At 39.8% G+C, this 17309-nt stretch overlaps 1 protein-coding gene across 1 annotated transcript; it reads left to right on the forward strand.

Annotated features, from left to right (window-relative positions):
- Positions 1-12019: 12019 nt before the first annotated feature.
- Positions 12020-13273, forward strand: LOC118028831 (UPF0481 protein At3g47200-like). Its single transcript, XM_035032549.1, has one exon. It carries the CDS (start codon positions 12020-12022, stop codon positions 13271-13273), a length of 1254 nt encoding a protein of 417 aa, XP_034888440.1.
- Positions 13274-17309: the final 4036 nt, after the last annotated feature.

Raw genomic sequence — 17309 nt, forward strand, 5'->3', positions numbered from 1 at the left:
CCCATAAGAATGAGACTACTCTATCCCTTTTCCACTCGGGCAGGTCACCCATCATAATAAGACCACACACTCATTTTTGTATTTGGTTAAAGGAGATCGCTAGCTGGGATCTTAGGTTAAACCAACCACACATAGAGTTTAGTTTTGTTAAAAGGAATCGCCAGATGGGATTCCAAGTTGATGGGGATCGCCAGAAGGGATCTCGTATTTCGATATTGGTCAAAGGAGGTCGTCAGAAGGGACCTCATGTTTCAGCCTTGGTTAAAAGGAATCACCAGATGGGATTCCAAGTTTTTTTGGTTAAAGGAGATCACCATAAAGGATCTCGAGATGACTAACTTTTGATCATAGTTTTTAGGTTGAGGAGGATTGCTGTAAAGACAAAGTTTCAGAGCGATCAAGCTCCAACCAGATCAGTTTCAGGAGTTCAGTTTTGGTTTATCTTTATAAATCTTACTGCGCAAAACCCCTGCTCCGTAACCTTTATAAAGAGGGGGCATCTGTTGTAACCCATTTTCGGGTCCCCACAAAAATAAAAATAAAACAAATAGCCAAAAGAGGTTAGAAAAATAACAGGAGGCAGAAGCGTTCAGAAAATGGTCAGAAAATTGGTCAAGGAGTATAAAAATATAAAGATTGGATTTTTGACAGTATATTCTTGAAGGATGAGGGCCCTGTTTAGAAGGAAAATTTAAATTTTGAGGAGAAAAGCCCAAATTTGGATGTTTATGGACTTAATTGGATTTATAGGGGATTTGATTGTAAGAAAAATTGATTTTTAAGTCAATTTGGGCTTTAATTAGAAGAAATTTAAGTTCTGGGGCCGAAATATATTTTTTAGGAATTTATTAGGTCTAATCAGGGGTTTAATTGCATAAATATTGAAGTTTAATGGCCAATTAGGGACTTAATTGAGAAAATCCGAAACCAGGGACCAATTTGGAAAAGGCGCGTAAATAGGGGTGCTGTATTGGATTGATCTGGGGTCAAATTGAAGAAATTGAAAACTGGAGGATTAATTTGAAAATAGTGCAGGAAAATCAGGCGACACGTCGCCTGTTACTGTTCACTTTCTTCCTCGAAAAGCTGCCCTAGTGGCTGCTTTCCAGGCGCGTTTTCCACCTCGTTTGGCCTCCAAATCTGACAAACCGTTCACCAACATGTCCACCTGAAACCTCTTTATCCTGGAGAAGGGTCCGGTCGGGTCAAAAAATTTAGAAACGGGTCCGTTTATTGGCCTGAAGTGGCCACCTCGGGCAGTCTGCAGCCTTGGATTGCCAAATTCGGCAGTTTAAGGTACACACTTTGAACCAGTGGCTTGGATTCCTCGGTCGAATCAAGGGCTGAAAATTGTCCCCAATGTAGACAATGTTGCCCTCTTGCATCGCCTATAAATAGAATCTCTGTTGAACACCTGAAGGGGGAGAAAACAAAACACAAAGTCGAACGAAAACCAACCATTACTGCCCAGTTTTCCTGCAACCAGCCTCTTCTTCTCTTTCCCTCTCCGCTATTGGCCCTCATCAACCACCATCATCATCACTCATCTTCTCACCGTCATATCCACCTCCAGTAGCCATCAAAGCGTCACACACGGTGGTCTCACCATCTCTCTCTCTCCTCTGCAAATTTTTCTCCCTTGTCACCGAGGCAGCAGCAGCACGACTAGCAGCTTCTGCCTTTGCCGAAGACCGCCAGGACAGCAGCTTTCTCTTCAGTTGCTCCAACAGTTACAACCGTGAGCTTTCCTTCACCTTTGCAAGACCTGTTTCGTTCTTTCTTCCAGCCTCGTCGCCTTCAGCCACGCCGGCCTCCATCGTAGCACCACCAGCGACCGCCTTCTCCACGCCAAGTAAAGTCTTCTTCCCCCCTTGCACCTGTTTGTTGAAGAAGCTTCCCTCCTGCATGCATAATTGTGTTGCATGCAGGAGAAGGGGAGGGGAAAATTCCCCTCCCGACCGTTATTTATGTTGGGCCAGACCGATTCTGGCCTAGTCATGCATACTGGGCCAGGTCTGGCCCAGTTATAGATGAAAGCTTGGGCCGATATTGGCCCATTTAGTTGGGCCGACCCAGCCCACATAATATATATTATATTATATTATGTATTGTAATATATTATTATATATGTGTGTGTGTGTGTGTGTGTATACACGCAACTAGTCCCCGTGCCCGATCTCTGTGACCAGTTAGGGTTCCTAGTGACCAAAATACTAGGTGGCGACTCCCATTCCATTTTCCACCAACAAAAGACAATATTTTCTTGTATCCCCATAGATATAGATAGATTTACATTGTAGATTAAGAAAATGGAAAAAACATGTAATTTCGCCGCAACGCACACGTGCGACAATACATATATAATATAATAATATAATATAATTTATAATATATTAAGTGGGTTGGGCCGGCCCAACTAACTGGGCCGGACTCGGCCCAAAAGGGATTGGGCCGATCTCGGCCCAACAACTATCCTACCTTGGACTGGCCGGACCTGGCCCAGACCGTCGGGTTGAGCCAGAATCCCTCTGGCCCATCACACATATTTCTGGGCCAGAACCCGTCTAGCCCAGAGAAGAAGACAACAGAACGGGGGGGGATTATTCCCCCCCGCCTCCTGCATGCAGAACGATTCTGCATGCAGGAGAAAAAAACTTATGCAGATTTGAAAAAAATTGTGCAGGGGGAGGAAGCATACCTGGCACGGCGGAGGCGATGGCTTGCTGAGCGGCGGCTTTACTGGCGGTGCCGCGGTGGAGGCCGGGGGCGGTGCTGCTGTTTCAAACAGCGGAAGGTGAGATTACTGTTGTTTCTGCGTATGGCTTCCTCTTGTTTCGTTTTCGGCGGTTTCCTCCTTCTCAGTCTGGGTTTCCTAATGGTTCTTTTTGGTTCGGTTGTTTCTCTCTCCTTCTCTCGGGTTGCTTCTTTTGGTTCTCTCTCTCTCTCTCTCTCTTCTTTTCGTGTTCTCTCCTTCGGTTCTCCTTCTTTCTTCCTCTCGGGTCCTCTCTATTTATAGGAGAGAAAGGGCGTTGGGCCCTTTATTAATGCACCTTGGAGCGGGTTTCGCGGCGGCTGGTTGGCCACCACCCGCGACAACAAGGCGCCGCTCCCTTGCTTTCGGCAGGGCGAGCGGCCTGTCGGCCAGTAGCTTCGGCTTCGGTGGTCTCAAGGCGTGGGGCATTGGGTCATTCGTTGGGCTTGAGGCGAGAGAGGGAAAGGAAGATTTAAACAAAGCTCCCTTTCTTCTTCCCCTGCTGCACGTTCGGGGGGAAGAAGAAAAGGGAACAATGCCATTCAAAACGACACCGTTCGACCCTTCTCTTTTTCTTTTTTTTTTCTGTGAAACGGCGTCGTTTTGGAGAAAACACGCCGTTTCATTTAAATGTGGCACCAAAACGCGCCAAATATTCAAATCAGCCCTCAATTATCTTTTGTTCATTTCAATTGCATCCTTGCCAATTTCGGACCCCGCCCCCATAGTTGATCGCGTTTTTCACTTCGGTCCTTGGCCTCTGATTTATGCAATTGAGCCCTCAATTGATCAATAAACTTCCAAATTCTTCAATTAGGCCCCTGAACCGAATAATTGCAGCCCCTCCATTTACGCGCCTCTTCCAATTTGGTCCCTGGTTTCGGATTTTCTCAATTAAGTCCCTAATTGGCCATTAAACTTCAATATTTATGCAATCAAGCCCCTGATTTGACTTAATAAATTCCTAAAAATATATTTTGGCCCCAGAACTTAAATTTCTTCTAATTAAAGCCCAAATTGACTTAAAATCAATTTTTCTTGCACTCAAATCCTCTATAAATTCAATTAAAAATCCAATTAAGTCCATAAACCTCCAAATTTGGACTTTTCTCCTCAAAAATCAAATTTTCTTATCCACCAGGGCTTTTATCATTCAAGAATATATTGTAAAAAATCCAATCTTTGTATTTTAAACCTCCTTGACCAACTTTTCCGACCATCTTCTGAGCGCTTCTACCTGCTATTTTTTGGCTATTTATTTTTATTTTTGTGGGGACCCAAAAATGGGTTACAACATTTTGCATAGTAAGCTTTGTAAAGAAAAACTTGTCTTCCTAACTTGTTAAATCCACTCATCTAAAGACCTTACTCTCTTTTTCTTCTTTTTTCTTATCTCTTTCTCCTAGTTTTTTTTTCTCTCTCTTTTTTCGTTAACCTGAGATCCCATCTGGCGACCTCCTTTAACCAAAACCAAAGAATGTGTGTAACTCGATCAACCTGAGATCCCATCTGGCGATTCCCTTTAACCAAAGCCACCTGAGATCCCATCTGGCAACCTCATTCAATTGGAACTAAAAAATATGTGTAGCTCAGTCAACCTGAAATCCCATCTGACGATTCCCTTTAACCAAAGCTACATGAGATCCCATCTGGCGACCTCATTAAACCAAAATAAAAAAATATGTGCAGCTCGGTCAACCTGAAATCCCATCTGGCGATTCCCTTTAACCAAAGCCACCTGAGATCCCATCTGGCGACCTCATCAACTGGAACTAAAAAACTGTGTGTAGCTCGGTCAACCTGAAATCCCATCTGGTGATTCCCTATAACCAAAGCTACATGAGATCCCATATGGCGACCTCATCAAACCAAAAATAAAAAAATGTGTGTAACTCGATTAACCTGAAATCCCATCTAGCGATTCCCTTTAACCAAAGTTACATGAGATCCCATCTGGCGACCTCATTAAACCAAAAACAATAAAATGTGTGTAACTCGATTAACCTAAAATCCCATCTGGCGATTCCCTTTAACCAAAGCTACATGAGATCCCATCTGGCGACCTCATTAAACAAAAACTAAAAATATGTAAAAAGTGGTCTATTGTAATGGGTGACCTACCCATGTGAAAAGAATATGAAAAGTGGTCTTGTTGTGATGGGTGACCTACCTAGATGAAAAAAAATGTGAAAAACGGTCTCATTATGATGGGTGACCTACCCAGATGGAAAGAATGTGAAGTGCGGTCTCATTGTAATGGGTGACTTACCCAGATGAAAAAAATATGAAAAACGGTCTCATTGTGATGGGTGACCTACCCAGAAAAAATGTTGGCGAGGGCTCAAAGGTGCACTCGAAATGAGGTAGGTTAGAAAACGCACTACCCAAGAAGCGAGGGCTCAACGACGCACTCGAAATGAGGTAGGGTTAGAAAATGCACTACCCGAGATGATGGCTCAAAGGCACACACAAAAAGAGGTGAGGGCTCAAAGGCGCACTCGAAATGAGATAGTGTTAGAAAATACACTACCTAAGAGATGATGATAAAACACCGATCTGACAATGTTGAAAGCAATGCATTATGGTCAATATGCATGTATACTTACTTGAGAAAAATAGGCCCCCCTTTCTTCATGGTGTCTTTCTTTTCTCAAAAGTTGGAGTGTTGGCAGTGAACTTCAATGGCTTTTTCGCTCTTGCTTACTCGAGTCATCTCTTGTAATCTTGACCTCTAGAAAGGACTTGATATCATCATGGTTCTTTGTCCTCTGCCCTTTATCTCAAGGGTTGCCAATTTTGCTCAATATTTTCTTAGAATGGGAATCATGGAGCCAGCCCTATCGTATGTTTCTTTATTGCCCCCTAGCTAGATCATGCCCCTAAGTGTTCAATTCAGGTTTGGGGATGAGGCTATGTGAAGGAAGGTTTAACAAGGAGTTGTTTTCATGCAAAAATTTTGGAATTCCAAAGCTATTCCAGACACATAAATCATTTTGACATCGATTCAAAGCAAACTCATTATGAAGAAATTCAAGTGCTTCCTATAGAGAGGTTATCAGAAGTGATGAAAACCTTTTGTTTTGGATTTTGGTGAAAAATATGAAATGACATTTGGTTGGTCAAATATGGTTCAAATTTCAATTTGAGGGTTTCAAACATCCAGTCTTGATAGCATTCATTTTATTTGCATGAATAATGATTTGGTTCACATGAGAAAGCATTGCCTACCGATCCAGATTGCTTGCCTTTGATCAGAAAGGGCTTGATTAGGCACATAATGTAGGCTTGGGCTCTTTGTTATGAAGAAAATGATATTTGTAGGCTCAAAAGGTGTTTAAGGGATTTGAAGACTAAGGATCAGTTATGCTTATTTCTTGGCCTTTTGTCATTTGAATGTGTTTCCAAAATTGATCTATCGTGCCCCAAGTGTTTGGGCTTAGGCGTTTTCTCTTTGTTTTCATTTTCTTCATATAGTTTTGAGCATCATCATATTGTGTTTTTTTTTTCTATGCTCAAAACTTTTGGATCCTTTGGATTTTTCTTTATGCCCCCTAACTTTGTTTGGGCACCTTTGATGATTGAGAATTTTCTTTTATGCCCCCTAGTATTGCTTGGGCAGTTTTGATTGTTGAGGTTTTCTCTATGTCATCGCACTTGCCCCCAGTATAGGGTGTGATCCTAGCCAAGGTTATTTATCTAAAGAAAAACATTAGGCTCAAAAAGGGACTGCAAATGATATATTTAGCCTCGTGAAAAGATTATCAAAGATGACCTTTCTTCATTTCAAACTCATGCATTTAGGATTAGTAGGCCTTGCTTTCATGCGAGTATACAATGTGATTTCTCATTATTCATTCAAATAAAACTCAGCTTTTTGAGTCACTTCATGGGTTCTTTTTGTTTTTGTTTTTTTTTTAAGTTTTCTAGGTGTATGGTTACCTTTCTAAGGAATCACCTGAATTTCCAGAACTCGTTTGTTTTGGACAAACATCAACATGATTTCTGTTTTTGTACTAAACTTTGAATTCCTAAAAATCCTTGTGAACATGTGCGATCATGCATAGTTTTGGAAAAAAAGGGAAACACGCCCAAAGATTCTTGGTGTGATGGTTTCATGCTTAACGGTTATGCTCAATGTGTTATTTGCATGAAACAACAACAAAAAATGAAGGTATGTTATAAACACATGATCTTATTAACAAGAAAGGCTCATTTGACAAGGAAAGTGTTGTGGAATTTTGAGCCAAGTTATCAATAAAAAACTGGAACAGGTTGAAACAAAATCAAGAAGTTCTGCAAGCATGATCAAACAAAGGTATTTTTTTTTTTTTTTTTTGCAGAACAAGAATAGGCTCCATTATGCACCAGTAGTGTAATTCCCCTTCGGTCAACCTTCCCACAAAAGCTTTTGCAAAAATGCTGGATTGTGTTGAGGCATCTTGACCATGTTTGCCCCCAATTTCTTCGGGCAGAGTCATTGTTGGGTTTTGAATAAAGATGATAGGTCGGTTGGAAGGAACTTTCCCAGAGTTATTTTTCAGTATTTGCTCGAGTAAGCTAGCGGCGAGTCAAACTTGTCTTCAGAAACTCCAACTCTTCTTAAAAATGGACCTTTCATCGAACACACTCTTCATCTTTCGTGCTTTTTGCTCAAAGTCGGGTGTTGTAGACTCGTAGGGGACCTACTTTTCATCACAGTGCATGCATGGCAAATGTGTGAACATGTAATCTATATGATGAACTCGCCCTTCAAGGGGTGACAATATGGTCGTAACTCTTGTATGCTGGAACAAGAATCGTGATTTTTTCCCAAACTCTACAATGAAAATTTTCTGAGTGACGGCCATTGTGTTACCCACAAGTCTTGAGTTCAAGATGCTTCAAGAAAGGTTTGCCCTTATACAACTAACAATAGCACATATAACCTAAGGACATGTTCTATTCATTATGTGAACATGGGTAGGTTTTCTATCTGGTCTCAAAAGGATCTCATATCTGCCCAGTGACGTTCTTCGTAAAGACAGTATGGGGGCGTTGCAAGGAATAGTTAAGGCATGTATACCCACCATTACCAAGCAGGCACTCAGATATGAGTTGGGTGTGTCATGTATCTGAACCCTAACCAATAGTCTTAGGGCAGATCGCTAGTTCCCCACTTAACCTATAAGCTTGTGTGTGCTTTCAAAATTAAAACAAGTGATGCATGAAACAATTCTATAAAATGCATGGAAACAAATATTGAAATAATAAAAAAGAGAGATAAAATTGCAAAAACTTAAACACATCAAATACACAAAGCTTAGTCCAATATTGTCAGAAATAGTACCTTCCCCAGTGGAGTCGCCATTCTGTTTCACGTCAAAAAATCCACGCGGCATCGGCTGACGATTTTTTCTCGTTCATGCGTTGCTTTGATTGGTTCGTTGGAGTCACCATCTAGTAATTTATTAAAGGCTACTAGGAAACCGGATGTACTGGTCTTGTCAGAGATTCGCGGGTAATGGACTGGTTGTGGTTAGGGAAGGTATTAGCACCCCTAACGCACCCTACCTGAGGTAAGCTGCTTTGTGGCTTTGACGTGTTAAAGAAGTTTTAAAATTTTGTCTTTTCATCGGATATTAGAAATACAACTTATGTATAAGTTAATAATTCTGGACCGTGAGCAAATCAAAATATTAAATTCTTCTTTATTCTTTGCAATTTTATCATAAATAAAAACATCCATTAAAAAAAAAACATACAAACACACACATACAATTTCACTATATTTTCTTTTCTTTTCTTTTCCTTTTGCTTTTCTTTTTTTGCTTCCACATTTACAAAATACAAAAACTCAAAACTAAACAAATATTACATTAAAAAACAATTACATTAAACAATTCTGAAATTACAAAATAGCCATTCAAAAATCCATAACAATGCTGGGACCAGTTCTGTGAAGCATGAACAGTGGTGGCGCGTCTTCCCACGTGCCACCGTCACTGGCGGCGTGTGGTTTCACGTGCCGCCTCAAACAACGCCGGGAGATGGACAGATCTGGTCGACTATCTTCTTCTCTTCCCTTCCCTGTCGGCGGTGAGAGATAACGTCACCTGCAAAGCCAAGAAACGCAACAAAGCAGTTGTTTTTATTTTGTTTTTTTTTCTTCTCCGATCTGCTCTTTCTTCTCCTTCTCAAGTCTACTCTTTCTTCTCCTTCTCAGGATCAGCTTCTCCCTGGGTCAGTTTGTTAGGGGTTTTGTCTTCTTCTCCTCTGCTTCAAGTGCCAGATAGTGGACCTGTGGCGCTGCTGGCTGATAGTGGACCTGTGGCTGGATGTGGACGGCGCTGCTCGACCGAAGAAGGAGACCGTGGGTCTGAGGCAATGGGGAACAGCCCTGCCCGTTCTTTGGTCGGTGGAGATGAGGCTGTTATATGGCGCTGCTCGTGGTCGATTGCTCTGACCGCTGCTATTGGAGGCCGAACGAAGGCCATGGGTTTCTGGCAAAGGGAGGGAAGGCTTGTCCGGCTGAAGGTAGAAGAAAACCCAAATCCCAGGGGGCGGCTGTGTGATTTGTTTGTTTCTCAAGGTGAGGAAGGAGATGGGGCTACGGTATGGAGGCCAAGAAATTAAAAGGGAAGGCGATGGAGAGAGAAAAGGGATAGTGTGTGGCCGGGTGGTTTGGTTTCAAAAGGAAAAGGGGGGGCGGCCGACCTTTGTGATCAGGGAAAGGGAGGCTGCGGCCGCCCTTGTTTTCTCTTCAATTTTTTACCGGGGCTGTGAGCAGCTGCCCGAGTAGGGAGGCTGAAGGAGTGTGTTTTTTAGGGTTTTTGTGGTTTAGGGTTTTTTGTGGTTTTTTTTTTTTTTTTGCAAAATTGCCCTGACTTATACAAGTGTTGGAAGCTACTATTTATAGGCAAATATGTTGCTAGGTCTTCCAACTTGGTCCCTCAACTTCTTCTTTTTTTGTAAATTTTGATTTTTCTTATTTTTTTGTATTTTTTTTAAACGAGCAATATCAACGTCGACTTGATGAGGAAAATCAATTATTTTAAAAATTACACGTGAAAAGTCGAACGCATTCGAATGACCATTAAAAATTTAAATTCTTTTTTAGACGACGTTGAAAATGCTAATAATGGCGAAAATATATTAAAAAACATATTTTTTGGATTTTCGTTGTTTTTCTCTATTTTTGGATTTTTCTGAAAATTTATCAAAACATGGGTCAAAAATTGTATAGCAACACAGCTAATGAGTTTTAATCGGGTTCTGTCAAGAGTCTTTGATTTCCGCACGTTTCTGTTTCCTAGTAGGATTCATGCATTACGGGGTCTCTTCTCCAGCCTCCAGATTTGCATCACACGTTCTCTCTCACTTTGCTATCTCTCTTGGTGTCTATTTATAGGTAAGGATGATGCCACCAACTCTAGCTCATCTTCAATAATGGTGGTTGCTAAAGTTAATGGTTGGTGCCGTCCATTTGCTGCATATTAATGGCAACCAATCCAACAGTTTGAGTTGATCAAGAAGAAGGTTGGGTTTCAAGATTTTTGTGAAAAGGTAACCAGATGATCATTGTAAGCAGCAGGTATTGGAGTTGACCATTCTGACAGAGAATCAGCTGGCACATTTTTTATGTCCCAGACACCAGTTGTATGACCAGCAAATAGATAAGGCCTAAGGGCCATAAAGTATTGCTTGAATTGAAGCATACTCAGGCCTGTCATCTGAATTTCATGCACAAGAATTTGAACAGAAAATAATAATAATAATAATAATAAAGTAAAGCATTATGCTAGTGCTTCACACCTGAAGCTGGAATTTGCCAACTTGAATCATTAATTGCTGTTTTAAGTGTTATCCACAATCTTGACAAAGAAAATCTCATCTTCCTCGACAATTTCTACTTTTTTGAAATTGTTGAAGATCTCAATAAATACTGTAGAAAGCGGAGGCACAAATGGAAGTTAAGCTTGGAACAAAATTAGTTCCGTAATCCATGGGCCATAATATCTGTAATCGCTGGCGCTATTCTCCTCGTGCTCATTGTGATACAAATTGTGTGCTCTCTCATTCAAGTTGTTGAGGTCTGCTATCTAGTCATTGTTATCTTCTTAAATTTACCCGCTGTATTTCTCGATGGCAAAGTATCAACAAAAATTTCAATAAAAAAAATAGAAAGAAAAGAGGCATGGCTATTTCACTGTGACAAAATTCATGTGAAAAAAAATGATCCGACCTTCCATGCAACACGGACCAAGGATCTAGTTATGCTGCACTTCAAACGAGGTTTATAATAGAATATTGCTAGCGTGTAGAACCATTATAATTGTAATGCCTTAAAGCCATTGTAGAGAATGCTTCCACCTTTGATGCATTTGCTTTATAATATACTTGAAACGAGGTTTGAGAATATATATATATATATATTCCCACTATACCATTAAATAGTTTGACCAACGGATTCATTTCATCGATGTAAGACACACAATTTGTCGGTAACATTTTTACCGATGGAATCTGTCTGTCGGAATATTGATCGTTGCTAAATCCCATTTCCGTCGCTACTTCGGTTGGTAAAAAAAAACCCCAAATGCCAATGGTCTTACAAATGGGGAAGCGCGCCTAAAAAAATTTTCCCACAAGAACTTTATCAATGGACTTATTCCGTCTAAATATCCAATGGTAAATCACCGACATAATGGTCGTCAATGATTGTGGCATGAGTAGTAAATATTTCAGAACTCTTTGTAAAATACCGATGGATATATATGTCAATGATATCAACGGTAAACACCGACGAAATATATATGTTAGTGATTGTGGCATGGTTTTTAATTTTTTTGCAATTCTCGGTAAAATACTGACGGCTAGGTTTCGTTTGTAAGGCTGTCAGTATTTATTTAAAAATATTTTTAAAAAAATTATTTATTAATAGTAAAAAAAACTAATTAACCAAATAAAATTGTATTAAACATTAGAAATATAAAAAATAATGTTAAATAATATTCATCCAATATTCATTACAAATTTAATGTGTTTCAAAAACAAAATTAAACTAGATTAACGGCGGAGCTGGATGAGGAGGAGGAGGAGGCTGGTTGTTCTTAGGACTGTACGGCCAAAAAAGGGCTGCAAATGTATCATCACCCATCCTTGATCTAATGTCCATGACCATTTGATGGAGCTGATCATAATTCGTCGAGAGTCATTCATATTGTTCTTTATCATACGTTTTTTTGTAATGATAAATAATACTATCTATCATCTCGATTCAGTCACGGGATGGGAACTGGTGGAACATCAAGCATTAAAGATATTGAGAAATTAGCCAAATCTGTGAAGAAAGAGCTGGAAATCTCATATGCTTTCTCCGACACATGTTGTATATATGAAGTTCCTGAGCGATTACGCGAGCTGAACGAAAAGGCCCACACACCTCGATTAGTCTCCATAGGCCCAATTCACCATGGTAAAGGGAAGCTAAAAGCCATGGAAGACCACAAAAGAATTTACCTGCAAGAATTCATTGCCCGGAGCAAGGTAAGTGTAGAGGGTTTTATTGAATTTATTAAGGAGAATGAAACAAGATTGCGTAATTGCTATGCAGAAACCATTGAGTTTAGTAGCGAATACTTCATAAAAATGATATTAATGGATGCTGCCTTCGTCATTTTGTTCTTGCTGAAGTACAATTGCAGTAACTTCAGAAGAAGAAGAGACAGCATTTTCTATCCTCCATACAAGTGGTTTGATGTAAGGGTTGATATCTGTTTGCTTGAAAATCAGCTCCCGTTCTTCATCCTCGAGGAGTTGTATAGACTATCCACTATATTCGGCAATCCTCCAAAACCTACACTGGTTGAGCTTACTCATGGTTTCTTTACAGCTGAATTCAACTCATGGGCAGCAGGGGACATTTTGGGGAAAGTAGATTTCTCCGAAGTCAAACATTTGGTTGACTTTCTTACAATTTATCATCGGCCAACTGAACAGAAACAGTATGAGGAACCTGAGGTTATAACCGCACCCAGTATAAAGGAGCTCCAACAAGCGGGGGTCAAGTTTGTGTTGAGTTCAAGCAAACATCTTCTTGACATAAAATTCGATAGAAATAAAGGGACACTAGAAGTCCCACGATTACGGTTAGATGACAGAACAGAAATCATAATCAGGAATATGCAAGCCTTTGAGCAGTGCCATGGCATGAAATGTTGTTATGTTGGTGACTATGTCTTCTTGATGGGTCTCTTTCTCGGTGCCAGTAAGGATGTGGAAATACTTGTTGAAAATCGTATTATAGAAAACTGGCTACCATCTAAAGAGGAAGTGGTACAGCTCTTTTACAATCTCCAGAAAGAAAATTTAGTGTCGGCCGATGGTTTTCTCTTTAAAGGTCGCATTAAAGATCTGAATGCGTTCTGCAAGAAGCCATGGAACAAGTGGAAGGCAAATTTAAAGCAAAAGTATTTCAATACTGTTAGAAAACGTGCTTTGAACTGCTATTGGTGGAGTCATAAACATTGTTTAGTGGTTTGAATAATTCAAACCTGTTCCTTTACTTAGTGTCGCACGTCAAAAAATCCGCGCGGCGTTCGATGGTGATTTTTCATTTTGTTTTACTGATTTGGTTCTTTGGAATCGCCACCTATTATTTTGGTCACTAGGAACCCTAACTGGTCTTTCAGAGATTCTAAGGCAAGGGACTGGCTGCGTAAATGGAAGGTATTAGCACCCCTAGTACGCCCTACCTAAGGTAAGCTGCTTGGTGTTTGGTTTGCTCTATAATTGCTATGGTGTTGGTGTTTTCTAATCCCATGAATTTTCCTAGGTTTGATTCAAATAAAATTTATTTGGATAGAAATCCAAGGAGATTCCATGTGCTTTGAAAGCTCATCTTTCCCTTAGTATTTCAAGAGTTTGCGACTCGTAAATCGCAAGAAGGAGGGACAAAAAATTTAGAAATCTAAGTAAATTCAAAGCGCTTTTAAAAGCCTCCTTTTGCCTTAGTATTTCATACTTTCACGGCTCGTAAACCGTGAAGTAAAAAAATTGAAGTTTTGAAATGTCCTCGATTATAATCAAGGCTTCTTTCAAGGATGTGCGCGGATTTATTACTCCCAATAATATTTTAGATATTCATCCTTTAAGGATTTCTTTATCCCAACATTAGCGGTGAATAATAGATGAATTCCCCCCCCCCAAAATAAGATTTTTATAGTTTTTGGAATATTGGTCAATACCCTTTGGAGTTTTACAAACATGTTGTAAAATCGAGAAATGCAAGAAAATAATTTGTGTTTAAGAAATTTATGCGAAAACACATTTTCAAACTTCCAATATTTTTTTTTATATAAAAAGAACATTCAAAACATGTTAGAGTATTGGCCATATGCATGAAAACAAAACATTTTTTTTAAATAAACATTTTTTTTTGTTGACGAAAACCGGGTATTTTAATACCGGATTTGTATCTTTACAGTATAAAAATACAACCCAATATCCTGCAAAATTGGTAGAAAAAGATGCGAGAAAATCACATTTTTTTTAAAAAATGATTTTGAAATTTTTTTTTATTTTTATTTTATAAAATTATAATACACACACACACACACGTATGTGTGTGTGTGTGTGTGTGTGTATAATTCACGTCTTGCGTGAACAGTAGGACGTGAATTATATTTCATGCCTACTGTTCATGCAGTGAACAGTAGGTAAGGAGGAAGAAGAAGAAAAGGAGGAAGAAGAAGAAGAAAAGGAGGAAAGGAAGAGGGGCTCACTTGGCCGAAGGGGTTGTGGCTGCTGTGATGAGGTGGTTGCAGCGGTCGAGTTGGAGGAAGACGACGTTGGTTTCCTGTTGCAGAGAAAGAAGAAGAAGAAAAATCTGCAGAAATTGGGTGAAAATGCTGGTTTTTGGCTGACTTTGGACCCGAATGTTTTCTCTCTCAGATCATCAAATCCGACTCTATTTATAGGCTGTGGAAAAGGGCAATCTTGTCTACGTCGGGGAAAAATTTCAGCCCTTGATTCAGTTGGGAAGCATCTCAACCATTGGCTCAAAGTGTGCACCTCGAGCTGCCAAATTTGGCAGCTCAAGGCTGTGAACTGCCCGAGGTGGCCACTTTGAGCCACTCAATGGAGCCGCTTCTAAATTTTTCGACCTGACCGGACCATTCTCCGGGATAAAGGGATTTCATGTGGACATGTTGGTGCATGTTTTGTCGGATTTGGAGGCCACACGAGCCGGAAAATGCTCCTGGAAAGCAGCCACTCAGGCAACTTTTTGAGGAAGAAAGTGAACAGTAACAGGCGACGTGTCGCCTGGTTTCCCTGCACCGTTTTTTAAACTAGTCCTCCAGTTTTCAATTTCTTCAATTTGACCCCGGATCAATCCAATACAGCCCCCCTATTTACGCGCCTTTTCCAAATTGGTCCCTGGTTTCGGATTTTCTCAATTAAGTCCCTAATTGGTCATTAAACTTCAATATTTATGCAATTAAGCCCCTGATTTGGCTTAATAAATTCCTAAAAATTATAATTTTGGCCCCAGAACTTAAATTTTTTCTAATTAAAGCCCAAATTGACTTAAAAATCAATTTTTCTTGCACTCAAATCCTCTATAAATTCAATTAAAAATCCAATTAAGTCCATAAACATCCAAATTTGGACTTTTCTCCTCAAACTTCCAATTTCTTATCCATCATGGCTCTCATCATCCAAGAATATACTGTCAAAAAATCCATCCTTGTATTTTTAACCTCCTTGACTAATTTTCCGACCATTTTCCGAGGGCTTCTACCTCCTGTTATTTTTCTAACCTCCTTTGGCTTTTTTTTTTTTGTGGGGATCCAAAAATGGGTTACAACACTTAGCTTTCGGTTATTTCTTTTATCCATGATTGTGATCATGGTAGGACCATGATGTTAGTGGGTGGTTATTTATCAAGCTTTAAATTGTAATGCTTTAGACATAAATAGTATTCAGTTTTTCACTTTCTTCTTTGCTTATTCTGAAACAACAACAATTGGTATCAGAGCTATCTTCTTAAAGGGATTTGTGTGAGTTTGATACGTCATGGAAGCTGAAGCTAGTTTCTCATCAATTGTTCCACCAGTGTTTGATGGAGACAACTACCAGATTTGGGCAGTATGCATGGAGACATACTTGGATGCTTTGGATCTTTTGGAAGCAGTGGAAGAAGATTATGAAATCCCTACACTTCCTAACAATCCCACCATGGCATAGATCAAAGCGCATAAGGAGAAGAAAACAAAGAAATAAAAGGCAAAAGCCTGTTTGTTTGCTGCAGTCTCACCCACCATCTTTACTCGTATCATGTCTCTGAAGTCAGCAAAGGAGATATGGGATTATCTCAAGACTGAATACGAAGGAGATGAAAGGATCCGAGGGATGCAAGTGCTGAACTTGGTACGTGATTTTGAGTTGCAAAGGATGAAAAATATTGAATCCATCAAAGAGTATTATGACAGGTTGCTTAACATTGCTAGCCGAGTCAGATTACTTGGCTCAGTCTCTACCAGAATCAAGGATTGTCCAGAAAATTCTTGTAACAATTCCTGAAAAATTTGAGGCAACAATTACATCCTTAGAAAACACTAAGGATATGTCCAAAATCACTCTGTCAGAGATGTTGAATGCATTACAAGCACAGGAGCAAAGAAGGACTATGAGGCAGGAAGAAGATGTTGAGGGAGCCTTATTTGTCAAGCATAAAGAGAACAGATACTACAAAAAATATAAGGGTAAAAGCCAGCAAAGTTCAAATGGAGATTATAAGGCCAACAACAACAACAGGAGCAATACTGGAAACAAGAAGGGATCTTATCCTCCATGCCAGCATTGTAATAGAAAATCTCATCCACATTTCAAATGCTGGAGAAGACCAGATGCCAAGTGCAACAAATGCAACCAGATGGGGCATAAAGCTGTTATCTGTAAGAGCAAAAATCAACAACATGGTGAAGAGGCACAAATTGTTGATCAGGAGGAAGAAGATCAATTATTTGTGGCTACATGTTTCTTTGGCATTGAATCAAGTGAGAGTTGGCTTATTGACAGTGGTTTTACTAACCACATGACACATGACAAGGATCTATTCAGAGAACTAAGGAGCTCAAACACGTCAAAAGTTCGAATTGGAAATGGCGAGTACATAACTACGGAAGGAAAGGGAACAGTTGCAATTTCAACCTGTTCAGGTACAAAGTTCATTTTTGATGTGTTGTATGTTCCTAAAATTGATCAAAACTTGTTTAGCATTGGTCAACTAATTGAAAAGGGTTATAAAGTTGTGTTCGGAGACAAAAGTTGCTTGATTAAAGATGCAGATGGCAATGATATTTTCAAAGTAAAAATGAAAGGAAAAAACTTTGCTCTAAATCCATTGGAGGAGGAGCAAACTGCTTTTCCAATCAAAGAAAACATCACAGATGTTTGGCACAAGAGGCTCGGGCACTATCATCATAAGGGGCTGTTGCAGATGAAATCTAAGATGATGGCAAATGATCTTCCAGCACTTGATGATCACATTCCAAATTGCAAAGCATGTCAGTCT

The sequence above is a fragment of the Populus alba genome, chromosome 3 (assembly GCF_005239225.2).
Source record: "Populus alba chromosome 3, ASM523922v2, whole genome shotgun sequence".
NCBI classification, from domain to species: Eukaryota; Viridiplantae; Streptophyta; class Magnoliopsida; order Malpighiales; family Salicaceae; genus Populus; species Populus alba.